The 27,856-nt window shown below is 38.6% G+C and overlaps 1 protein-coding gene across 6 annotated transcripts in view; it reads left to right on the top strand.

The window, feature by feature from the left end:
- Nucleotides 1–27,856, top strand: part of LOC121318457 (DENN domain-containing protein 5B-like) — an 80,343-nt gene that overhangs the window by 14,160 nt on the left and 38,327 nt on the right. For 3 of the 6 annotated variants that reach the window (XM_041255159.1, XM_041255158.1, XM_041255164.1), the window contains exons 2-4: nt 17,898–17,957; nt 21,979–22,088; nt 26,448–27,114. In XM_041255159.1, coding sequence (XP_041111093.1) covers nt 17,898–17,957; nt 21,979–22,088; nt 26,448–27,114 — 837 coding nt within the window. Of the gene's footprint in view, nt 1–17,897; nt 17,958–21,667; nt 21,778–21,978; nt 22,089–26,447; nt 27,115–27,856 lie in introns of those variants that run through there. The other 3 variants (XM_041255161.1, XM_041255160.1, XM_041255162.1) reach the window with 2 other exon arrangements.

The raw sequence follows: 27,856 nt of genomic DNA, 5'->3' as shown, positions 1-27,856 counted from the left end.
GTCCAGGGAAGTTGAGAGGTTGCTCTGGGAGGGGATTTATAATATACTGTGTTATTCGGCTCTGAATGTCAATCCTGTAGAACAAATAAAATTTGATGTTAAACAAAATATATAGTTCTACTTTAGGTAACCTCAGCAAAGCTAAATCATGCACGCCTGTGTGATGACAAATTGCAGTGTATTCAAACCCACAATTGAGTTTAACGTTTGCCAGTCAGTTCTCTGTTTGGTAATGAGTCTTTCTGTCTGCAGTTGTTTCACATCTCTGATGGCACATGGGCAGTGTCTGCTGCTGCTTCACAGATCTTGTGATGACAGGTCAAGGTTTCAAGGCTCACTTGACATAGCAGTGTAAAGGTTATGATTCTAGTACACAGGAATACACTGACTGCAGACTTTGTCCTCTGATAGCTCAGTCTGGCAAACAAGATACCGAAAGTCAGATCTTTGCAAACATTGCACACTAGAGATGCAAAAAGATACAGTCATGCTAAACATAGGCCTAGCTTTGGTTTATTTTCATAAGGAATGGTACAAAGATTGTAGAGATGAAGCTGACAAACTGTGGATGTGCTGGCTGAATTATGAATTATTTGCTAAATGAGTGCAGTTAGTCAAAAAACATGTTCTGTACTGCATTGCATTTTCAACCAAATGTAATGGTAAATCAAACCTACCAATGGCGATAGTGCCGCACGAAACGGATTAAGCTGTCCACAGAAATCAGGTGAGGGTCATTCGTGTCTATTCGGCTAATTTACCATTCAAAATTAAACAAGTGAAGAAACTGCTGCTTGGATTTGTAATGATTGCAACCATGTGGAAACATGTTTCTCCACAAATTGACAGGAAACTTTCCCGGGAAACATTTTCAAGCAGTACTGTAGAGAATAGCAATCTACCCAACTTCAAGCACTTGGAATGGCAAATACTGTAATTGAGGAATTGGTTTGTGCAGCTCTAATTGGAGATGCATTTGGTAATAATGGTCATTTTGTTTTCTCTATAAAGCTTTTAATGTGAAAGTGAATAAAAACAACAAAAAAAATCATTTTATATGTTAAATATTTATTTTTAGGTCTTGATGTTATTTGCAGTTTTGAATGTGCCATCTTGGATCTTGCCATTGTCTCTGAGCTGCTTACAAAACACTTCTCTTTATATTGTATTTCACACACATACAGTACCATGTCTTGCTTTATTGGGTAAAAAAGAAATCCATAGAAACAAAGGGCATTAGAACCATTCCCAGTTGTTTTACTCCAGAGCAGTCAATCTGTCATCTTTTATAGTAGAACCGCAGCCATCACTGTGCAGTGTGGATGCATCTCATTCACCTACTGCAGCTAAAAGTAGCTCTTTAGATCTCATACAGTCACCTGGGCATTTTTAAAAACCTCTTGTTCCTTAATTTGCATTTCACTGTCCCCAAAGCTGCTGCATGATGCCTTGAAAGTTTAGCAAGCTCTGCAAGGCAGAGCTGAATTGCAACCTCTCCAGATTCAAAGCATAAAACCTCCTTGAAGTTCAAAGACAAGACAAGGTGTTCCTATCTCTAATCATGGGCACTGCACTGCAACACCAAAGAATATTCTGTGAAACTATCATTTAGTTTGCACAAGCTTTAAGTGCTTTAACCTTGTGAGCTCTGTGGACACAGGAGTGGAAGTCCATGATGAGGTTCTGACAGCTAGAAGGATCTTGATCAAATTAGCTACTCCAGTAATGAAGTGGTTTGTTGTCCCCATTAGGGAGTAAAACATACCTTGGGATGCACTGCAGTGGTTAAACAATGGTACTCATCTGGCTCAGCAGCAGACCCTGACATGCATCAGCTGCAGCAGTGGGAGAGCCTGTAATGAACAAGTCATAAAGCACTACTGCAGGTGTATAAGGACAGGTCTGGACTGTAAGAATTAGCAAGTGTCTCCAATGCCCACGAATTGCAGTCACCCATGTTGGTGTGCTTGAGTGTGTTTGAGGAGAGTGTTGTCTTCTGTTGTTCAAAAGTAGAATTAGACAGGCCTGCATGAAAATATTGTTAGTTCTGATACCAAAGTGAGAAAGGTAGTGCTGTACTTGGGTAATCTAAATGGATATTTATTCAATGGACAGCACAATGCCTCTCTACACACATCGTGCTGAAGTTGAAGTAGTTTGGCTGTGCTCTGGTATTCACCAGACAGGGCAGGAATCAAAACTAGGATTGAACATTAACCAAGTATAATATTCAGTGGTCTTTTATGTCTCATGAATCAACTTATCAATTTATAGTCTGCATGATAAAGGCTTCTTCTCTATTTGTCAGAATTAAATGATTTATAGTAGGTACGATGACATTTCCCCAGTGTGTTTTACTTAAAAAGCAAGGCTGTTTAATGCACAAGGCTGCAAAGTATTTCAGTTTGATGAAACACGTGAAAATTGCAAATGCTAAACATTATTCTGACACGTGATGAATTACCAAAATAGAATCATAGCATTAACATAAATTGAGTTTAAACAGTTAACAGGTTCAAGCAGTAATGTACTTTATGTTAAGCATGCAGTATCATAATATATGGGCGGGAAATACTTAGCATCAGAACCATCCTTCATGGTTGGGTCTAACACAATAATTGGGGTTTGCCATTCACATTTACTAATTGTTTTTTTTAATTTTATTTGACATGTCCCTTTTTGTTTTATTCAGAATAGGCGCAACTGAAACATTTCATATAGCCAATATCTTCAACGCTACTATTCCTGACATTTAGGATTTTAAGTATTGTGTTCATAGGATGATGTATTTAAAGCAGGTACAGTTGTCCCATCCCAGTATGTAAAACATCACAATAGGCAAATCGTACAACTTTGTTTTTGCACTCCCCCTGTGCAGTCTGATCTCCAATTAGCATGTTTATAATTAAAGTACCTGCAGTGCTGGTGCAGTGATAACAAGTCAACAGCCCCAGCACATTTCCAAGAACTGGTTGCTTATTCTGTTTTGTGAATTTGCCACAGCTGCAGTATTTGTTGCATTTATTCAGTTATAGTTGAGCAGATTGTGTAGGATCAGATGTCAGCCCTTTGATCTTGAAGCTTCTAGGACAATTCCAGACCAGGTACTGAAGTACAGTTTCAGTGCATACTTGAATCCGGGTCTAGAACCTCAAAAAGAAACAAAAAGCTGTAACACAATGGTCACTTAAGACACAGAGACAGAACCACTGTACCCTCTTGCCCTCATAGATGCACGATTCAAACACGTTCATGGAAAGTATATGCTGTGGATTCTTTGTTGTAGTTGCCTGCTCAGTAAAACCCACTGTATTACAAACACTGAATTAATTTAAAAAAAAACAAATAAATTAACAAACCTAGGAAACCTAGGAAGTAGTGCTGCACAAACAGATTTTCCAATTATTTAGACCAAGCTCTCCGCAGGTGAGGGCCATTGGTGTTGATGGGATTCACTTACCATTCCAAGTGAAACGAGTAAAGGAAGAGCTGCTTGTATTTGCATGGATTGCTGTTCTCCGCAGAGTCCAGGAAAAGCAGCAATCATCACAAATACAAGCAGCTGTCTCTTCACTTGTTTCACTTCCAATGGTAAATTAGCCCATTCAACATCGATCCAAACCTGATTTCTGTGAAGATCCTTGTCTGAATAATTCATATGTTCATGCAGCACAAGTAGGAAGTTTGCCATATTGTCATAATAAAGTATAAACCACAACATTCATAGAGGAACAGTGCTGCTGCCTACACTGTGCTAGACAGTTTGGTTTTCTTAAATTTAAGTGTCTTGTATTCACGCATAGACAAGAGATAGTACTGTGGAATGACATCTCAAAGCTTCCAGTTTAGCATAATAAACTTTCCTGGTTAAATTCCTCTAGTCGTATTATTAAATATATGGTATATGGAATGCTAGTGGAAAGAACTAGCATTTTTTATATCCTTGTCCTCGGCAAATATACACCAACCACAGAAACTAACTGCTTGCTTGGAATACCAGATCATTCTTGGAATGGGAGAATCTGGTAACGTGAGCTATTTTCAGTCATCACTCAGTGTTGGGTTTTAATTGACCTTGAGTTGACACTCCTGGGTCCTTCATGCTTTGCACTTCCCTGAGAAAAACACTTTAATCACAGGAAACAATCAAAATAACCTCATGGCACAGGTGCCAATAAAAAAAAATATATATATATATATATATATATATATATATATATATATATATATATATATATATATATATATATAAATAGATGAATGGGTTAAAGTTTTATACTCTTATAAAGATCAACAACAGGTCGAGTCACCTTTACCAAAAATGCTAGAGGATTAAAGACATTTGGATTGGGGGATGTGAACTAGAATGGATTAGCTCACCTCAAATAATAAACAGTGTTGCTGCTGATGCAATAGATTAAGCAAAATAAATACATAAAGAATGTGCATGAGGGCTTTTATTTTGAACACGTGCTGCCTACATACAGTATTTTACAGCAATTGTATGCAAACATTATTAAAAAAAAAAAAAAAAAAAACAGACAACATCGCCTAGAAGTGTTCATTCTTCTACCATTTATTACATGTCCTTGATAACATGATATTGAATAAATCTGTAGCATATGAAATCGCACAAAAGGATGTAATTTACAAACTCAGCTGGTGACCAGCTTTCCTGCTAGGCTTACCTTGTCTTCCAACAATAGTACAGGATATGTTTTACTAGTTTCATTTTCAAATTTCTTGGATTGTAATACAATCTTGGGGTACTGGGCTACAGCACCATGCTGAAACTTGGCTTTTGTTAGTTTGTTTTTGAAACCCATTTGACATATATTACTGAATGTCCTCATTGAACTGGGGGCTGAGGGGCAAAGAAATCATTTGGCAATGTTGCAATGTGCCAGTGATTTTGAGTCAAGTTACAAAATGAAGCAATGCAACATCTATCTCCTACAATGCTGTAAGAATTCAGTACCTCCTGATCTGTGAGTATTTAGCCTGCAATGCAGAGGCACATCCTCTTCACTGTCAAACTTTCAAGCAGAAAAGTTCAGCTTCAACATGTTCTCTGATTTTACTTGTTAGGAATGACTAGGGCGCAGACTGATTGCCAAGTACCAGGATACCAACTAGATGCTGCTGATTTCTGTTGAGAAAGATTGCTTTGCTCTTTTCTTCCTAGTTATAACTTTGACCTTCTCTTGACAGATTGTGGAAATAAAACAAAAGGGAGACAGCTTGCTTGATAACATTTCCTTGCTATCCATAGATGTTTAAATTGAATGCTGTGCCGGATGCATTAATCTTGGCGACTTGCTTTCTTAGATAGTGAATAGTGAAAGTGTATCAATCTCCTAGCTATTTTACCCCTTTTTAACTACCTGATGTAATGGACTGCAGTTAAAAGCTACACTGTGGTACACTAATTTAGCTGCAAAAATCAACTGCACACTGGTGGGAGAGAATGTTGGCAGCAGTGAAACCCTGCTTTGTCATAGCTAATCAAGGTTCCTAGTACAAGACAGCAGCAGTGTCATTTATGAAAGCAACATTGTTCTTTCTGATTGCATTCATACGGTAACAGCAAACATACTGTGACATCCTTGCACTTGTCTTGCCAATGATGTGTTTATGTTCAAAGATGTTAAGGAGTTAATAGTACAAAAAAGTAGTCCTCTATTGCATTCTGAGGCTTAGCACTGGCTAGTCTTGGAGAACCAGTTGGGCATCTTTTTGTTTGTGGTTTTAGGGACAGTATTTATTTTTGTTACTTTAGTTAACTAATTAATAAAAGTGGGCCAACTCCCGTGCTGGTGTCAGACATTTTCTATTTTTTTGCCCACACCACCCTCTCTCAGACCTCTGATAAACCATTTTCCTACACTGACTGAAGAAGCAGCTGGGATTTTAACTTTATTTCATTGAAGGTTTTGTCCCCCATTTATTATGGCTGCAAAACAGTGAATGATTATAGGTTGTAACAGGATGTAGCAGGACAGGGGGCCTGCAAAACGAAAAATGGTTTGTTAATGTCAGGGACAGAGTTAAAGCCTCCCTGCCAAGATAACTGTTTTGTTTAATTGTTTAATTATCACCTGCACCTGGCAATTATTAAAAATTAGAGCCAGGTGCAGGATATAAAAGGGAAGCAGTCAGTCTGCTCTGGGCTGCTGCTGTGGGGTGTAGAGCCCGACTGGAAGTCGTAAAGGTCTGTGAAAAACATATGTTTTGGTTTTATAAAAATCTGTATTAGTGTTTGTTTTCATGCTATATGTCAGGTAAACCGCTTAGCTGTCCTGCGTGTTAGTCAGGGACCTGTGTATGTTTAGTGAGTGCTCCAAGTAGGAGCTAGGTGTTTTGTTTTTGTTTATTTCATTTTGTTTAATAAAAGTGCGCGTGAGCGCTGTTCCTTTCAGTCCTGTGTGTTGGGTCGTTACTTTGAAGGGAAAAGAACCCGTGCGAGGCTGTGTGGTGAGCTGCCAATTCACAAGGTGTACACCTTATTGACAGTCCAGCACGAGACAGTGAGAGCGACAAGCAGATTGCTGTCTGTGCATAGGGACATGCAGTGTCTTTTTAATATTTTTTCTCTGATTTCTGATAACGTAGGTTGCACAGAAAGGTAGAACGTGGAAAAATGTGTTAAACCAGTGGGACACAGAAGATTTCAATCAATATATATATTTAAGGAATAACAAAGAAGAAAATCCAAATTCCTGGCAGTGATACTGACAGAATGGTATTTTAATTAAAGCTGCCAGCTTCACTGTTCCTGTTCTGTACTGTCTGCCTGTGTGCTTTGCCTTGTTTCGCCTGGAAGGTGTTGTAATGCTGTGCAATGGAATGCTGATAAGTAGCCCAAAGGCACCTATTGCTGCTGGAATATATTGTCTATGTGGGACAGGTGACTTTTATGTTGAATAAAAAAATAGAACAATCCCACACACTGTATTTTGCCAAATCCTCACTCAAACGCTAATGTTTCGGTCGTAAGACCTTCGTTGGAGCACTAACAGTTTTTTGGTCATGTCCTTTCATCACAAAATGAGTTGATGTTTTTCTTCTCATCTATCTTTTTTTTTAAATTCACAAATTTGTAGACAGGCTCAAATTTAACATTTTGTCATTCAGAAAATGGGGGGAGATTACCCTACTGAAATATGTTCTTCATACTGTAGTAATTTATCTATGTACAAAAAAAAGTAGTTTTTATGGCTAAAGGCAAAATGAATATAAAATCTGAAAAATCACACTTTTCTTTTCACTGATTCACTAATGCTTTGTGAGCACCGAAAATAGTGGGCTTGCAGGTGTTTAATGCACTGCTTCAAGTTGCAAGATTTACAGGTAAAGTAATGTTTCAGTGTCAGTATTTATACAGAAAAAGAGAATGCTTTCCTTCATTCCCTGGGTTTCTAGTGTTGAGATGGTGGCAGGTGACGCCTGGTTTCTGTACTTTACAATCGATTGCAATCCATATCCTGGTGCTAATTATCATGTAATAAGCGTTCAGATGATTATGTACAAAGGCAACAGGGGGCCTATAAATAATGCATACATGTCTGAAATCTGGAATGTAGCAGATAATGAAGACAGTTGTCATGAGGTGAATGTTGTGTTTTGCCACTTGCTAATCTCACCTTCTTGCAGAAAGCAAGGGCACAATTCCACATTGAGATTAAAAACAAATCTCACGTGGCTTCCTGTCGCTAACTTGTTTACTCTTTTGAATCGCTGGTGCATAACATTTTGCATTCTGGTATTAACAGGGTGTGTGTGTGGGGGGGGGGGTGGGGTGGGGTGGGGGGGGGGGGGGGGGGGGGGGGGGGGGGGGGCGTCCCTAGTGGTCTTGACAGCTGCATATTAAGGTGAAATAATCATTTTACCGTTTGTGATTTGCTTCAAATTGCATGTTAAATTTGTAGGACTTTGCATCTAGGGGAAAAACTGTGAACTTTAAACTGAAATTTAAACTAGTTTCAAAAGTAATTTTCTATGATTTGCAATCGTACTGTGTGCTTCTCATTTCAGTAGCTCAGACTGTGTCTTAATATTTTGAGAAGTCAGTGTTAGGCACTTGTTACACGAGTCAATGCGCTGGGAACATAAATTGTAGCAACGTGTTATGTTGCCAGTGACATCACCGTGGGCCTGTTACACGGTACAATGGTTATGCAACTCTCATTGGCTGCGTTCATAAATTCAACGCTGAGAAGCAACAACTCTTAAAATCGTGCCTAAACTCACCGTTGAGTGCTAGAGACGCGCAACGTTGGCTCAACGCTGACTCAACAAACTCACTCGCAGACATCTTGTGTCCAGGTTTTGTGGTTTGATGTGTGGGGTCCAGCTGGTCTTTGCAAGAGGGATCATCCCACATGAAGCCCAGATATGTTTTGTAGGTACTGTGCTTTCCAGCCAGGGATGCAAGTTTATCAGTACACGATATACTGTACAATGGCCTGCTTTCCAAGTGAGTGCTATGTGCTGTGATGGAACTTTGTATTGCATAGATCCCCATGCACCGGGGAGGCTGATTTTAGGCTCAGAAACCTATATCTCAAAAGTCGGCAGAACAATACACTATTTATTTACCGCTGAATTGACTGTTACAGTGACATTATCTTTTTGCGCAGTAAACTGTACCCTATACTTAACCTCCTTTTAAATCTCTCTACATATGCTCACTGGTATCTCACATGTGCAGCATTAACAAAAAGAGACTTGAGGTACTGCAATGAGAAACTGCTCTTGCTGTATAAATTATATAAGTAACGTTTCTATACTTTAGGGTACTGTAAGGCTGAAGTGGCTCTGCCATATTTTAGAGCACTAAAGTATTCAAAGAGGAAGTTGTACATACAAAAATGCTGTTTGTTTGTTTGTTTATTTATTTATTTATTTATCTATCTATCTAAATTGGGTTATAGGAGGCATTCCAAGTACTGGTAAAGACGTATCGCATGGCATGTATTGCTGCTGCAAAAAGAAATACGTGCACCTCCCCTCAAATAATAACTGAACAACCTGTTAGCATAGCGTAGCTGCGAGGTCTTTTTTGTTTTTGGCAGCTGCTCCAAAAAATTTATTGTCAAATATGACAAGTTTGCAGCTGTGTAGGAATCCTGCTATGCAACATTTCGTGGGTGAATGAGCCAGCAAGAGTGAAACTGCAGCCGCTGCTATTTATGATGAATATTTGCTCTGTAGTCGAGCTAGGGACTGTCCCTTGGTATAGTCAGTAGTGTGTGAACATCCGAAGCCTGGCACATCTCATCCCTTCCTAGTCTTATGTCATTTTGGTCTAGCAAATGAGCGCTGGACATGCTGCTTGTGAAGCACAGGTGTACCCATGGGGTGATGTGTACCACATGAAGAGCAACAGTTACTGTATACAAGTACTGTTTTTAACCATACTGTAAAATATATTGTAATCTGCTTATGTATTGCCGAGTGACAAGTTTTGTGCTGAACTGCTCAATTTCTATTGTAATGCAGTCAATGATGGGGACTAGCCACCTAATACAGCATGTGGGAAGCAGCTAGTGAATGTGAGATCATTCTTCAGAAATGTGGGAGGGTGTTTGGATGTATGTGTTTCTGTGCTTCCAGTCAAACATCGCTGCACCTCTTGAATTAAATCAGACACCTTGGCTTGTGACCTTGCTCGAGCTACGACGATACATAAAGGCATGTTATAAAAAGAAAGGGATCATGTTACTTGAGTATAACTTGAAGCCTTTGCAGCAACCAAGCATGCATTCTGCAGTGTATGCTCTAGAATTGGAAAGCATTTTGTTGACCATGAAGAATACCTTAAGGTCATATTGAAGTTAATCTCCTTTATCTTTCTTTGTTATCTCGTGATAATACAGGGAAGGCTGAAATAATTTTGTAGAAGCTTAACCTGCCTTATTTGCCATCAAGACACCCTTATCAAAAACAAATAAGCTTGTATCAGCAGATGAAGAATAGTTTAAAAAAAAAAAAAAAAAAAAAAAAACTAACCCATCAAAACTGTCTTCGGGAGCAATGGGTCACACTGGGAGATGAGGCTACACTAATTGATTCTATAAAAACAATACAGGTTTCTCAACACTCGGATACTGTACATTCTTGGAACATCTGTAGTTTATTGGTTCATTCTATGCCAAATTAGCATGTGGCTCCAGGGTCATCATCTCAAGAATTGTCTCTAGTGAAAATCAGGTTACATCATGTAATGACTACTGTACATTTGGAACACCATTGCCATTTTGTTATTATGTTGTGCAGGCATGTATGACAAATGAGATCGTGTACGGGGATTGTTTATGCAGATTATGCACATTTCCTTATACAGGCTAGTGCACATGCGTTGATTGTACTACAGGAGATTAAGAGGGGTTTCTTGTTGAGGAATCATCACACTGCAGGTCATGGTTAAATTGTGATACTATTGGCCTCCTGCTTAAGACCAGTCGCAGTTTACAGTTTTATTTAACCCTGCTTTCTGCATGTGCGTATCCCTGAACATAATACAGTTTTTTTTTTTTTTTTTTTTTTTTTGAGGATTATTGAATGATGGACTATTTGACAAGCCCTGCTTATTTCTTCACATTCTGATGTGGGGACCCTGGAGAATGTATCTGGATTTTCTGATTAGGCATGGAATGTTAAAGCTTAACATGCAAACAGTATTAGTACTGTGCATCCCAAGATGGGCAGTTGTGTGGTTTGTGATGTTTGAGCAATTGCATGTTGTCAAAGTGTCTTTTCTAACTAGCAACCAAAAAGGACTGACTGTTTCATACTGCATGTGTCCACAGACTAACAGACTAAAGACGTACCGCCAAGTTAAATGCAATGATCTTTTTGCCTATTTAGCCATCTGTCCTCACAGTATACTTGCATGCTTACACCCATCAGCTTTCATCTGTCAAATATATCAACTGCAGAAAGAAATGTTAGTGATTTACCATGCACATACATGCACATATGATGGATGCATGCAACACAACATACATTCCATTTACTGCACAGAGAATCCAGAGGCAGGTTCAATGAACTTTTTCTCTTCTGACATCCAGCAATCACAAAATCAATCTACCAGTAATTCTGTCTCCTGCCAATATCTTTGTGTTGATTGGGAATCTTGAGTCACAAAATGGTCCTTTTGGAAAAGCCATGGTGTCAACAGCGATTCTGATTCATTAACCAGAGATATGACTGTGAGAATCAAAAGTGATAGCTTGCTGAGGCTCAGTCTGAAACCTTTTTATATTATTTTCTTTCGAGCCAAGTCTAAATTAAATGCTGAAAGATTGTCCAAGACTTGGTTCTACAAAGTAAGCATGGGCACTATTTTCTTTCCAGCTCACTGAGGCCTGAATTAAATGAAAATTGTAATTTTGTAACACAATACAGTCGTGCCACACCTGCCACTGTGATTTAGATTGAATCCAGGCTTAAGATTTGTTTGAAAACAAGCCCCATGGTGATCCCATGGAGGAAAACACTGTTTTACTATCTCTGAGACTAAACATTGCCTTCTGTTCTGTGTCAGTCTGTTTCTGACTAGGACAAGGGTCTGGTTCTCATAATTAGTAATAGGAATTTGGCTGGCACATGTGTCTCCATGTTAAACTCCTTCCAGCCCCTGTGATGCTCATTTGTGTTATTTATAGAATGTTACAGAATGACAGATGAAGGGCTCCCGGAAGGTCAGGGTAATTTGATGAAGCGGAAATGCATTCCAGACCCATCCTCAATACAGAAAAAGGTGATTATAGCATTGTATATTCAGCCAGGTAATTGCTTTTGCGCATTTGCTGTACACAGCTTTTCTGAAACAAACCAAAATAAAAGGAACAGAAAAGAAATGCAAGAAATTAAATTTTTAAGTTTGCAGATTCAGTTACAACACTTACATTGAAACCAGGGTATTCCGTGTGTTTTGACAACCTTCCAACTGGTATTGTGGTCAGGTTTTCCTAGCAAACGGATCTTGAAATCCCATGGAATACCCTTGTGTTTTGGGTTTTACTGCACCAGGAGAAGCTGGTGTTCTTGGAGACTGAATCAGTGCATTTTTAACATTACTCTCTGATTTATCCTCATACGCAGGAACTGATCCAATAATAAAGGTGTCATGAAAGATTACTGCAGTTACAAATGTTTAGACTTCTGAAAATAAATATGTTATTATTTTTTATTGACATGGTTTCATTTCTGCAAAGATGAAAAAGTGACAAATTAAAAATTGGCAGCACTAAATTGCTGCAGGTGTGCTACAGTATACCTCTTGGAAATGCAGAATGCTTGTCTAGTCGTGACTATTGCCTTGCTACATAGAAACAGAAAAAGGAGCTGCCTCAGGCTAGAGAGACAAAAGCAAGAACAAAACCAGTTAAAATACATTACGTTTTGCTGAATTGGAAAAATTGAATTTTAAATCTGATTATAATAAATTAGATTTTGTAAATGTTGCTATGCAGTGGGCAACAAAATACTTTTACCAAGAAATGACCATACACACCAGTGATGACATCAATGCAATCACACGTACAACAGTAATACTGTATGTCTCATTGATATGTTTTTTACCGGCAATAATTGCACAGTACCATGAATGTCCCTCGTCATTGTGTCCTTGGTGACCTTTTTCATACAGCTTGGATTAATCATAGTGTAGCTGTTCTTCGCTCAAAACAATTCGCAATAAAAATGCTTCAGTCCTTTCTTGATGTTCCAGTGTCTCTACGTCACCTTGTCTATATTAGTTGTATACCTTTTATTTTATTTTTGTCACTTTGCACAACTTAGTTTCTTGTCGCAATGCATCAGTGGCTTTAAGATTACATTAAGCCTCTGCACACCATTAAATCAATAGCAAAAAACACTGAACAACTTCTTAATGAAGAATATGAATGCAGTCTTGATTAAACCAAGGTTTTACATCTATTTAATCTTAACATTTGCTGGACCTGCGTAACACATCCAATCGCTGCAGGATTTTATCTTGTGCAGCTCCTAATACCACCACCTTATCCGCTCATTATTGATTCATTTTGTTGTCATAATCTCTTTACATCTCAGGTTTTCATATTGAAAAGGAAGTGCTGATTGCTGTCTTTCCAGTTTCCCTGATGAGGTCCCTGAGCTCCATACCATATGTTTAATTGTATTTAAATAAATCACTGAGTGCCATAATCTGAATCTGTTGGCCATACTGCTGAAATGTTTCAGTAAAAATCTATCAGCAGTTGGTCTGTTTGTAATGAAATGGATTGATGGAAAATGCCTATTCCCTCCTGAAAGGTAGGCCATGTTAATAGAAGCTTGGTGTAAAAGACATGCAAGTCCAAGTGCTCTCTGCCGTTCAGCTGGTTTAGTGTGGCGTCGGCAGTATTTGCTAGCGTTGCTGTCTCTGCCAAATCTCTGGCAAAGGTCATGCAGTCTAAGCAGTTTCCTAGGTCTGCACTGTAAAGTGATTGTTAAATTATGCAACATGGTTACATCATGGCTTGTTTTTCACACACATGCTGAACTTTTGTGAGGTTTCAACAGCACGTGGGAAGAGGCTTCTCATTGAGCTGGATAGGAGCTAAAGTTAATCTTGACAACCGCCCCTGTATTTTACTGTCCCACTTTACTGTGTGTGGCTCTGTCTGTCTCTGCATTGTGTAAAATATGGTAACCCATTGGCAAAGGGCTCTGCAAAGTTGCACTGTAAATTATTAAACAGAACCAATTTAAACCTTCATGCATGCCCTAAACCACCATGCAACAGAACTACCCCTTCTGTAACACACTGTTTTGATGTAGTCCCAAGAATGGGTCAGAACAATACCTAACCAAGACCTGCATATTCTTCGTAGTGCCTTCTTTTATACAGTGTTCATACTGCATTAATATTATATAAATTTAGCTGCATTTTGACTGCAGTTGTTTTGAGCAAATACAGCCTTGCAGTACTTGGCAGAATGTGATCCAGCATAGGGATCTGACTGTACATGACAAGATGACAAGATCATGAGTAACCAGCTGAGTCACAAGAATTAATTAGACAATTTGCAATCCCAATGCAACCAAAACAGACCTATGATGAATCACAGTCATTTCATGGGTGTCAAGATGTGAAGAGGTGCAGGTTTCAGCCAGCAAAAACAAATCTGTGATGATGCTGACCTGAGCCTTGAACAGCCTGGTGGTTGATATAGTATGGGGAATGCTTATTCTTGTTGACTCACAGAAGTAAGTGTATACCATAGTGTATCAGTGATACCTGTAGTGTGGGCAGGCACTTTATCTGCTGAGTATCAGATTCTGAGGATATAGAGGGATCTGTCTGTCCTTTCATCCATGTGTCTGTATTTCACACATTTTTGCATATATCTGGAGAATCGCTTATCAAGCTGTGATTTAAACATTTTCATTGCAAATTCATATTCTACACTATTCTGTGTGCTGCATTTACAGATGTGGTGGGGGTTGTATGTTGATGACATACTTGTTTTAAACATAGATTGTAAAAGGTACTGATGTATAGAATTTGAATACCAGAAACAACACAGAATCGACATACAATACTTCAAAGCTTGTTTTTTGTCCTAAATTATACTACAGTATATAGGCCAGTTAGGCAGCCCTAATAAATGAAATTGTTCATGCCCCTTTTACACCTACAGCAAACAGAACAAATAACGTAATGCAAAATAGGTTTGTTGTATTATTTTGTTTATTGGAGCAAGAAATTCTTATTGAGCAACTCTTCGTTAAAAAGGCAATTGAATCATACTCAGAAAAACAAAACTTCTACTGAAGAGTAGAGGAAGCTCTGATAAGGGAATCCCAGATGCTTGTTTTACTTTTGCATGACCTGTTCATTTAATATCCGAGGGTTTGGAATCATTGAGTCCTTTACTTTACTAAGTCTGGACATCTTAAACCATTTTTTTTGCATGTTTTATTTTCTGTGATGGAGTATATGTGTCAGTATCCATAGGATTGTATTTTTGTTGTTGTTGGGGAATGCATTCCTCAGGCTACTGTAATTTCACCAACATTATTGGTTTAAACTGCTGTAAATCTTGTCCCATTTTGGCTACATAAAGACAAGGGAAGTGTGGCATTCAGAAATAGTTCCTGAATCTAATGCACCTCATTCATAAGTTACTGTACATTGATGTGTCACCTGGTGCATTTATGTAACACTGTTCTTCTATCCTGTGATCCTATTACATTGCGTTGAGGGACTAACTTTTTCACACCTTAAATTGATGTGCCAAAGCTCTCTGTTCTCTGACTGTAGTCCCTACATTGATGCATTGGATTATTTATTTATTTACTCATCAAAATGTCTAATCTATTTGTATTATCTGTTATTTAAATAATTTGAAATATTGTAAGGAAGAATAGTTTAAGAATCTTGAATCTTAAACCTTAAAAGTCTAGTTTAAAGAAGAGCGATCATAATCTGCATGTTCATACAAATAACATTATATGAATAATTCATCCATTTACCTTGGTATGCAGTACTACCTGTTCTTTTCTCCTTGAAATTCATGTTTCAGGGAAAGGAGTAATACAAGTGTTTTCTAAACAGTGTGCAGTTCTGTAGTGGAAAGAAAGGCTTTCAGCTTTTCTATTCACCACCAAGTGTCAGTCAGCCTCCTGGCTCAAATCTGATTCTGAAGACAATGCAAGCTTTTGAATATGATACTGACAGTACATTGATTTCCTACTGGTAACCTGGCTGAGAGGGGTTCATTATGGTTTGCTGTGGGGAAGGTATAAGACTAGATTAATGTAGGCTGTCAATCATACTTTAATGTAATCTTTACTCGCACTCTAATGGCATCGGTCTGAGCAATGCTGTAGTTTGTCTTGGTTTATTCTCCTCTTGAAGGGCAAATAGCCTGTTGTATATTGAGGCTTCCAGTGTAAACACTATGTTTAGTCTTCATTGCAGTTTCATTGACTGGTGTGGGGCAATGTGGCACCTAAAGAGAATGAGGTTTGTTGGACATTACCAGGTACTTTTTAAAAGCACATCTGTATCTTGTTATCAGCATGCACCGCTCCACTCGTGTCTGGTGGAGTTTAGACTTGTTCTCAGGGTCCTGTAAGGAATTGCTGTCAAGGTGGTTGTTTTTATTTTTTATGTCAAGCCTTTATTAAGCCTTCTCCATCTATTTACTAGTTGTAGTAATGTAAGGATATTTCATTATAGAAATAAAACATATATAATTGTTTTAAACCCTCCACTGATCTGTGTGTGTGCTCATGATCCTGTTGGTCTCTGCACACAATTTCCTGTATGGCCATGATTAAAAATGTTGGTTGACTGTAGCCCATCAATTTAATTCACATATACAGTGCATATTTTTATTTTATAGTTTTACTAAGAAACAGCATGTACAGTTTCTAAAATGATACTTTACAGTACTGAACCCTCAACAGAAAACATTTTATTTTCATGCCAGAAAACTGTTTAAATTGTACTTAACTTAGCAGTAAACATCTCCAATACTGCCTTCTCTCTGTACATCTTAATTGTAATACAGTCGGCATTACTCCTCATATTGTAGTACAGTACACTGTTCAAAACTGACTTATTAAAAAGTGCTGTATTTTCTGCAATGTGTATTCAGAGCAATACTGATGAAATAATCTATGTCAGACACTGGAGTGCCTGAAAGACCAGGTTTATTTAACAGTGTTATGAATATTTGCCTGCATCCATGAGAAGGTAAGGCACTGTAAGTAGCCTGAAATGTAAAAATATAGGCCACCCGCCCATTTTAATAAAAGTAATTGAATTTCATTGAAAGTGAGACTCGGCGGTAAACTGATAATGACTGTTGCAAGTGGAGGTGGGCTTTTTTGTTCTTCAAAAATATAAAAAGTACCAGTAAAGTAGTACAAAACAAACATTGTGTAATTTGAAATATCAGCACTCCAAGTGCTTGTCTGTGACTTGTAGCTGTTTTTGCTGAAATTATTGAGCTCTATTAATTATTTTGTAGCATAAAAATAAAAAGTGTGTAATAACGTTTATGGGGGAAATGTAATGAATATTTACGTGCATGTTGGTTTTCAAAATGATTAAGAAGGATTGTATACAGTCATACGGTATTATGTAGCTGTACAGTAAAGAGGGTGTTGTAAATTCTACATACTGTAGTGTCCAATTCAAAGCATTCATGATAATGCAGTTGTGCGTGTGTATCCGGTTTTCAAAGTCTTCTCCATATTTAACCCCTAGTCTACCAGTTTTACTGTGTTTGTTTTTAACACAGAGTACCATTGAGACAGTTTTAGATTTAACTTTGCACATCTCAAAACTAAATAGGACTTTAGGCTCCTTAGACGTGATGTTCAGTGACAGAGATCTATGACACACTATGGATGGCCTCTGTAAAGTAAAGTAAACTAGGCCTTTGCTGTCTCACATGAGTTGAATCTGTGCACAGAATTGGTTTGTGCAAGTTCAGAAATGTGCTTGGATACATCTGAATTGCAGTCAGGGTTCATAATGTCTTAAGGTATTTTCAAATTTTGCCTTGGAGTTTGGTGCATCTACATTGTTTACATCTGTGGGCTGGTGTGCCCAGAGATTACAATCTGTACATTCTAACAAGACAGGGTCCAATAGTACTAGCCTTTATTTTGATATGATTACCACGCTTTTTAACACTGCAACAACCAATGCAGTAATCCAGAGGGAAACTCTGTATGATTCCTTATTAGCAAGGTCTGACCATGCTTCAATACTATTCTAGGATCATGCAGACATCCTATTCATGTCACATGCTTCACATTGTCGTGTCATTTATTTGTGTTGCTCCATGTTCATTGTGTTTTTTGTTTGGTTGACACACCCTGTTTGTTTCTGTTTGTGTTTTACGTAGCATTATACCAATGGCTAGAAGCAGATCGTCATGGCAGGAGCCAAGATGCTGCAAACTCAGGTAAAAATGAAAAGCAGCTGCCAACTCTCAATCCTGCCTCCCTGTGTTATTACATCTTCTAATCTATAGTGCTCCCTGTATTACCTCTGGCATATCTACTGTATGTGTGTGGTCCAGGTGCCTAGAAGTGCATGTTTATGTTTAGGTATTGTACTTTTTTTTTTTTCATTAGATAGATGTAATTATAGGCCCTCTCTTGCTTACTTTGTCCCAAAAGCAGCTTATGGTGTTGAGTTTTAAAGCTCTTACATAATGTAGGTTGAGTGTTGTAAACCTTGCTTTTTCAATATTATGAGCCGACACCGACCACAAGCTTAGCAACTACATTTAGTTAAACGATTTTCAAAGAGGTTGCTGTAGATATATCATAAGTTATCTTGAATACTGATAGTGGTATCATAGATTTTTCATGTCCAACAATAATAGTAATAAATAGAAGATTAAAAAGTGTTTATTATAAAGTTTCGGAACATATTTGTTCAAAGGGATGTACAAAATCCCAAGGATTTAGATTTAATTAATTTAGACATGTTCTTGAATAATGGATTAAAGCCAGTGGAAGTATGAGTTCACCCCGAATAGTGAGTAGGTGGTGTGACACATATTAATGTAGGTCTGCCAGAGAAAGAATGAAAAAAAACTTTTGTCTTAAGTAACATACGATTCCTTAACTTGAAATGAATTTGTTGTTTCCTTTCTGCATGGAGATCTGATTGGTGAAGGAGGTTTTCTCAGGGTGTTGGGTCTTAACACTGCAGCTGATTGGCAGACTTGTTCCCTAGCAATCCCTTTTCCTTGTATTCTTTGCTGCTTCCATTATTCACTGTGCTTCTTCCCAAACTTACATGCTTCTTTCCCATGTACTGTGTGCTCAATGGTGTTGACCTTGTTAGTATTGTGTTCTAGCTAGTTTAAAGACAATCTGTCATTCTTTCAAAACTTCCTCCCAGTATTAAAGTCCTGGGGAAATATGTGTGTTATTTAATCTTTTGAAATAAAGCCAAGGAGAAAACGAATGGAGACTACATTGCAGCTGCTGGAAATTGATTGTTGGAACCATAGTGTAATCAAACAGGAACTGAAAACAGCTGAGGTCTCACAATTGGGATTTCCACTGACTTTAAATGAAAAAAAAAAAACAACCATACTTCACATAGATAAATAATTAGACGTGTAGCAGTGAAATCAAAGGTATGTTCAGTACACATGCAGATGAACTGATGTTTCTGCTAGGCTGCAATAGAGGACATCTCTGGGGTTTTACTGTAGGCCTACAATACAGTGGACAAGTCAGATTGAACAGGAAAAACATCCTGTGGGAAGGATTGATTTCTTTTAACTGTTATGAATCCAACCCTGTCGCAGGAGCTTAAGTGTAAAAAAAAAAAAAAAAAAACATTGAGGCTCTAATTTGGCACTGTATTAGCTCTAGTAGTGTACATTGAATTGGAGCTGCATTACTCCTGTATGATACATGGTGGTTTGAAAAGCTCCTAATGATTTTTAAACACTGTGAAATGTAAATAGTGTGTTGCTACAGCCAATGAACAGGACCTCATAGGAATGGAGATTGCATTCTGAGAGGATACCACAAGCCATTTGAATACTGATCTGATACAGTACGTATCCCGGGGGGGGGGGGGCGACAAACAATTTCACTTTGAAGAATCTCTCCAGGAATCGTAGAAAAAAAAAAATCTCAATGTTTTTTTTAAAGGTCTGACGGGATACTCCTATAGCGTTTCATCATTAAAGTCATTTTCATACTGACTGTTTTGATTGGAGGAAAAAAAAAATCTGAAAATCACTTTGCAGGCTAATTTGTAAATTGAAAATGATTCAAAATGCTTTCCCGGAGTGTTGAACAATGTCCTTTTTTAAATAGATTTTAATGTTATTAGCAGGGGTTTTTGTTAACAGTTAATGACAAAATTATTCTTCACCTGAAGAATGATTTTAATTATATGACGAACTCCATAAGGATTTGAAGGGAATTCTGATTAGTCTGTTACTCAATATCAATTAATTATTAGCCTAGTTAATTATTGTGTTGTTTGGTCTGCATAATATTGATTTCTCAGATCTTACCACAAAGCTTTCTAAAGCTTCTATTTTAGTGTACTGTGTCCAGTTCCTCACCCCCCCCCCCCCCCCCCCCAATTTAAAACAATTTAGTACACTATTACACTATATAAAATTCAGCATTCACATCAATGCAATTTCATGATATAGTTGCAATGTATCTGTAAGTGAATTTGTAAGTATTTTATCTCGAGATAAAATTTTACTGAATCAATGTTCAGAGCAGAGCTAATCTATTGCATTAGAGACACACACCCATACACATAGGTTGTGACAGGGATTCAAAACTCTTTCTCCCATTCCTTCTTGAAAGCAAACCAATGCTTTGTCATGTACTACTGTATGTACTTTATGTACTAAACCATTATAGAAAGTCTGATTGAAAAGTTACAAGCATTCCCTTCAGTCCTTTCCAGACACAAAACCTGCAAGTTTATTTAATCCGGACAAGTGGCTGCATTCTAGCTCAGACAATACATGCATACAAGCACAGATCCAGTACTTTGATGCAACAAAATAATCAACAAAACAATTCACTCAGTTTATAATACGCACCGTCGCGTGCAATGAAAAATCTTCATCAGTTCACTTAATGGGTGACACTTGCTCTCAGTAGATGTGAAAGCCATTAGAGAAGGGAATTAATGTAGAACACCATGTCACTGAAGACCATGCACAATGCATTAGCTTGGTGAAACAAAGTTACTGAACACAGTAACAATGCTCTATAATGAAACCTTTTGTCTCTTTACTCAGTTTAATGTATACATTTATAAAAATAAGGGGCAAGGCCAAAATCTGTTTTCAAACAAAGACTGTGAATGAATGTATGTAAAATAAGGATGTTTCTTAGCCCAAATGCTTATTATTACTTAACAACAATGTTAATACACAGAAATCCATTTAGGGTTTTGTTGCTTTTTACCTGCCTATTTTACAAAGGCAAAATAAAACGACTTATCTGGAACCCCATCTTATCATATCTCGTGTCTCTCTAGATGCTTTTTTTTGTTCATTAAAAGCTATTGACATCAGATGATTTACAAAGGGAGAACACATTCAAGTGCGGTACAGTGTGGTGAGTGACTGTGCACTTTAGCTCCATGCTCTACAGAGCAAATTCCTCGGTGTCAGCATTTGCCATTGAGGTCTCCCTAAGCTGAGCGAAAGGAAAAAGGGGCCACCCCCAAAAAGGGGCATTTGCGATGCAATGCATGACAAGTTTCCCTTCAGAACTCTTTACTCTCAGTGAAAGACTGTCAAGGGAATTGCTTGCTTTCTTCTTCCTCACTTGTGTTTACAGGTAACCCTGATTCGTGGAACATTGGGGCATACAGTTGGCATAACTCATCTGGGGGGGGACGGGGGGCGGGTAGGTAAAGTACTGGAAAAGAAAAATGAAATAGCCCATGAGTCATGGACTGGAACTTGTGGAATTTGCAAGCACAGTGCTTTCACAGAGCCAATCTGTCTTTGTCTTGGCATGATGTCATTTTGTTCTCTGGGCCTTCATTGTGTTTTGCCACTGGTCACATTGCATTCCAGTGCTTGGCCACTCCACTCCAGAACTGTCAGGCTCTGTTCCTTTCACCAGGGCCAGCTGGAGGCACTGTGAAGAACTGTTATCCCCTCTCACCCAGGGGCTGGACTGTTTGAAAGATATCAGCACAGTAACCTCTGCTAAGTGAATTGTCTGTCTGTTTGCATCTGTGTACTCTGTGCTTTGGTGTATTGGAGGGTGAGTAGGTGACACACTCTCATAAAGGGTCCATAGCTGGAGGGGAAAAAAATATAAAATAAACTGGGGTACTAATCCAGGCACTCTGGATGGTAGGTTTGAAGCAAAATGTTTTGGTCTGTGTGGGGATATTGACAGATTTGTCAGTCCATCCATGACTGATTAGAATGAATGATTGATTGATTTCGTCTTTCCTTGTAGGGGAAAACTTTGAACAGAGCCCTCTGAGAAGAACATTCAAGTCCAAAGTTTTAGCGCATTTCCCAGAGACTGTTGAATGGAACCCCTTTGACCAAGATGCTGTTAATATGGTAAGTGACAGTAAGGATTAAGATTTTTCACTATTATTTCATCCATACATGAGTTTTTAAAATTATTTTGATGCGCTTTGCTCACTTTGTAAGAGGCGTCAGTGACAACTAACAGGAGATTCTCTTATCATATTAGAAGGCTGTTGGAATAAGCACAAGATAGAGCCTATTAAAGAAATTAATTAATCCCTTTGAATTGCATATATATATTTCTTAATATGTCGGTTATCTGTGGTGTATGTTCTTAATCATCATTTCTTACTGTTCCTGCTCTTATGGATCCTGGTAGTTGGTACGTTAATTAAACTCACCACAACATATTTTACTGTTTAGGGCATCCTGAGAGAGTTTGAATTCAAGGCCAATATAAAAATGACCACAAGGGTGATATTAAATATTTAAGCCTTATTTAACTCACTGTTTCAGGCTTTTGGTCAGAGACTGCCCTAAAGGTCAAATTGTCACTGTCACTGCTTTATTAAACATACCATCCCTGAGTGCTGAAACAGTAATTTATTAGGAACACATAATAGCCATATGTAAAATGATTACAATTTAAATATTTTGCAGATTCAGAGGGTAGAAAGTATTCCTTTAAGAAAGGCCTGCTATTTAGCACAACTGAATGCTTTGAAATCATAAGCAGCTTATATTGAGCAACATTGCCGAATGTAAGCCGCTGCTGTATTTAAACCTCTGCTTCCCTGAGCACTCATTGCTTTGCCTGTGGTGGTTTTTTGTGTTTTGTTTTTTTTTTTGTTTTTTTCATCTTAAATGTGGTTAAATCTAAAAATGAATGAATATTTTGCACAAAAACTGCTCAAAATCTATCATACACGGTAAATAGAATAAGTGGATTGTCTTTATGCTGAAATGGAAAGTGAGCTGAGGTCATTTTTTCCATTCTAGCCTCAGTGACTCAGTGGATGTTTCAGAGAAACTAAATTATTCACTCAGGTTCTCTGCTTACCCAGGCAGCTCTCTACCTGTTCTTGAGAGCAATATACACATGAGGAAATTAAAACAATTGAAACAGTCTGTTGTGTGAAAATTGACCTGTGTTCACGTGGTGGCAAAAGCTGTCGTACTGTTTTGATTTGGGATAAAAGGCACAGAAGTGGATACTTTTAGTACTAGTTTTCTCCCCCCAGCACTTGTCTGCTTGAACTGCATTGGATGGCAGGAGTGGTGATCTACCAATAAAGATACTTTATTTTTCCCTTCAGTAAAATAAAATGTAAGTGGGGAAAAAAAAACTGCAGGCACTATGTTTCATTTCTGAGCTGACTCACAGGTGGAATCCTTCCTGTCAGCTTTGGCGCATACCCAAACAATGCTATTACAGTATAGGCAATAAACATGGGTATGGTAGTAACTGCTTTGTAGTCTGCACTTAGCATAGCGTAATACAGTACAGTGCAATATATAACGTCATGTTTTTTTCCTTGCATTTGCATGCTTCATATGTTGTATCAGATAATATATTATTTAAAGCATGGTAAAAATAGGATAAACTCACAAAAGTGAGCATTTATCACACCACATTCCTACATGCTATTAGCAAACAACTAATAGAAATGTATTTATTGGACACTTTTTTTTTAACTACATAGGTTAAAGCCTTTTGAGTGGTAATCTGTGCATGTGTACCTACATAAAACAACCCCTACTGTGCATCATTCATCCTCTTACCTCTTACCATAATCTCACTGATGGGCCATATGTATAGCAACACACCATCATTGGTCCCGTCTTGGTTACAGTTAAAATATCCGAGTGGCGCATCCGGTAAAGGTGCTCCGCGTGGAGTGCAGGATGCGCCCTATAACCTGGACGTCGGGGGTTCGATTCCACAATGTCTTCCGCGCACCAGCGACCCCTGTAGTCTGGCCGGGCGCCTGCGGGCTTACCTATAAGCTGCCCAGAGTTGCATTGTCCTCCGACACTGTAGCTGTGAGGTGGCTGCATGGTGAGCCTGAAGTGTGTAAAGAAGCGGTCGGCTGATGGCACGCGCTTCAGAGGACAGTGTGTGTTCATCTTCGCCGCTCCCTAGTCAGCGCGGGGGTGGTAGCGCTGAGCTGAGCCTAAAAATAATTGTGTTCTAAATTGGCTATTCTAAATTGGGAGAAAATGATTTTTAAAAAATAAAAAAATTAATTAAAAAAAATTGGCGACTACTAAATTTCTAAAAAAAAAATATATATATATATGTATATATAAAATATGTTAATGGTCCTGTAGGGATTAGGATAAAAGGCTTTGGATAATTGCTTTTTTTTCTATCTCAACTCACTCGCCAACAACGGGCAAAACAGCCGTAGATTATTATGAGAGTGTATTCTCATAAACTAAATTGGAATTGGGGAAAACTTTCAGAAAAAAAGATTAATGAAATTGCATGATTTTCCAGCTGCACAGCAATGCAATCACATTTCATTTTGCACTGGACCATATTGAATTTGTTTACTGCACCCCTCTTGAGACTGATTGCCACAAGTGTGCCTTTCAGGCAGATGGGAATACTTCTGTCAGCAGAATGATATTACTGGCTTATTCAAGCACAATATATATATTATAAGAGGGGTCGTTTGAAGTATATGTGGCAGCATTTTACTGAAATCAGCTACAGAGCTCTTCTATTCCGATTGTTACCTCCTGGATTGCCGTGTTACAACCTGAAATCTTGATTCATTAAAATGGGAATTTTTCTCCTTTGTTTCCACAACCTGCTCAACACTTTGAAGAGGCAAGAGAATTTTTATTGTGAAACAACAGTTGTAGAGTAAAAGCAATAAGCCTAACCACCACCCCTAGAGGCTGTGGAAATAAAATCTTCAACTGCCTTACTGCAAAGCAATTCTATACTTTCATGAAAGAGAAGTCTTCTCCCTTTCAAGTGTATTCAAATGGTTTAGTGATTTGAATAGGTGCCATCGGATTCACTGCTCCGTTTGGAGAGGTTTTTCTTGGGTTGAGTTTATTTATCCAAGATCTGTTTCAAAGTGACCTCTAGTGGGAGAAATGGGTCTGGAGTAGCCATAAACTACTTATCAGTACCAGTTAATTGACAGCCATATTAAAGAAGACACTGGCCAACATGTTAACTTAGTTTCCTTTAAGTTTTACGTCAGAACTTGAGTGTTTTGAAGTTCTGGATGATGAACATTTTAAAGCCCCCATGCTTCTATCTTATTATTCCCAGGCTGGGGTGATATCCCACTTAGAAACAGGAACTTGAAGGACATTATTCCACACATGTATGTCATAATTTGGAGATTAGGTCATATTCTGGCACAGGTTGTGTAAAGTTTGGGCTCTGGGGGATATATGGAGGAATCTGCTCTTTTGGTTAATCTCAGATTCCAGACTTCACAGGTGGTATAGTAGTCCTCCCAGCTCAGAAGCAGAGTGCATATGCATAGTATCTGTTTGAATCCCATCTCTCTTTTGGCACAGCTGGGGATTAGTGTCATTAACTCCCTACAGCAGCCCTGCAGACTGGTATCTTGAGCTAATCCTCCAGCCTGTGCAAGACCCATTATGTACCAGTGGAATAACATAATCTAGTTTATCCTCATCAGGAACTCAATCTTACTTTACATCAGGGTGTTAACAAACACAACATTGCTTCTGTCCCCCACAATATAGATGATAGACCTGCACACAATATTATTAACAATTCATATTGATGTCCCTTTACTGTAATTTTTTTATAAATTGGAAATTAGACTGGCATTGCATAGCAGTCTGGCTAATAACGCACTCCATTCCTGCTGCAAGCTAACTGCCTTTTTTCACCTGCCTAAGCAATGTTATTAAGCCAAGTTACTGAACTCTGAAAGTCTCTGTCTGGACTCCTTAGGCACATGATCAATGGTGGTCCTTGGAGTTCAGTGCAGTCAACTGGCCAGATAATGCAGGACTCTCTGGCTGAATATTTACTTGTGTTGTGCACAGATGGTTAAACTTGCAACAAAGATGTTTATTATATCTGACTACTGGATGGTAATTATGATTTAAGGAGGCTGTCTAGGATGACATTATTAAAAAAAATCATAGAAAAAAAGATTCTGTGGGGTTGTGTGATAATGCTACAATCAGCATGAGTCTGTCATTACTTTTAAAAAGCACCTTTTACACCTTATGCAAATCCACTCTTGATAGTTTATTTTATACATGTCATTCATATATATATTTAAGCAAAGTGTCCTTCAGTTTCATTTTCCATAAAGCTTTTTTTTTTTTTTTTTTTTTATTGAAACAGGACAGCTTCTAGGAACATCTGATATCCTAAACGACGCTTCCAGAAAACCACAGTTCTTTGTGTCAGTAACGGTATAACTCTGTTCTTGTCTGCAGCTCTGCATGCCCAAAGGCCTCTCCTTCCGGACCCAGGTGGACAACCGTGAGCCGCAGTTCCACTCGTACCTCATAACCCGGGAAGATGGCTCACGCACGTATGGCTTTGTGCTGACGTTTTACGAGGAGGTAACCAGCAAGCAGATCTGCACAGCCATGCAGACGCTGTACCAGATGCACCACGCTGAACACTCGGGCAGCGTTTGTGCCTCGTCTTCCTGCAGCATGGACTCCCTGGCCAGCAGCTTGGATGAAGGCGATGCCACCTCTCTCAACAAGCTCCACTGCTGCAGCTCCTACGATATGAGCCGCGATACCCTCTACGTCTCCAAGGCCCTCTGCCTCATCACACCACTGCCGTTCATGCAGGCCTGCCGCAAGTTCCTCACCCAGCTGCACCGGGCCGTCAGCTCCCAGCAGCCACCGCCCCTCCCCCTGGAGAGCTACATCCACAACATCCTGTATGAGGTGCCCCTGCCTCCCCCCGGCCGCTCCCTGAAGTTCCATGGAGTGTACGAGCCCATTGTTTGCCAGAGACCCAGTCCCAGTGAGCTGCCCCTCGCCGACTACTCACTGAAGCAGGTCTTTGAGCTTCTGGGGGTGGAGAACTTAGTGCAGGTGTTCACCTGTGTCCTGCTGGAGATGCAGATCCTGCTATACTCACAAGGTAAGCCAGATGAGCTGCGAGGACAGAAGTTTTTTTTGCTGTTTGTAGCAGTTTAACTCCCACTTGCAAATATGTGAAAAGAGCATTAAAGCAATGGGGACTAAAGACCAGATTACTACGAAACTTTATTTTTAATAAAGATATTAGTTTTGTTTGTTGTTTTGAAGCCTGAGTCCGCCCCTGCTGCAATCACAGTTTCATACTGTTAATCCTCTATATACACAAAATACTAGTGCTATTTTTACCAGTCAACAAACAGAATTGAGACTTATGTATTCGTAAAAAAAAAAAAAAAAAAAATATTCGATCATTAACTTGTATCCAATTATCATCTCAGAGCTCATAATACAGGGATGTCATGACGATTAAACACATCTGACTAAGCAAAGCAGCAGTTCTACAAGCGTCAGAAGCTGTCGCATATCTTTTTTCATAAGCCTCTTAGTTTCAATTATGTTTTTATGCAGTTGGATTGCCTTAAATCTTCCCATGATCAGTCCCACTTTCACCACCATGACTTTTTGATTAGAACTGACAAAGGTGATTCCTTATAATTGGAATAATGTTTAACTAATTGATTTTACACATTTTCCTTAGTAGCGGTTTTAGGCATAAGCAACCCGTAGGGCCCGAGGCAGTCGTGGCTCAGTTGCTATTAAAAAAAAAAAAAAAAAAAAAACCTATATTCACCTCAAGTCATCACTAGAATAAATTACTTATTAGCTGTGCACAAGTTTGTCGG

This window comes from Polyodon spathula, chromosome 7, assembly GCF_017654505.1.
Source record: "Polyodon spathula isolate WHYD16114869_AA chromosome 7, ASM1765450v1, whole genome shotgun sequence".
Lineage (NCBI taxonomy): Eukaryota > Metazoa > Chordata > Actinopteri > Acipenseriformes > Polyodontidae > Polyodon > Polyodon spathula.
Note: the sequence above shows the minus strand (reverse complement) of the source record. Positions and strands in the feature narration are given on the sequence as shown.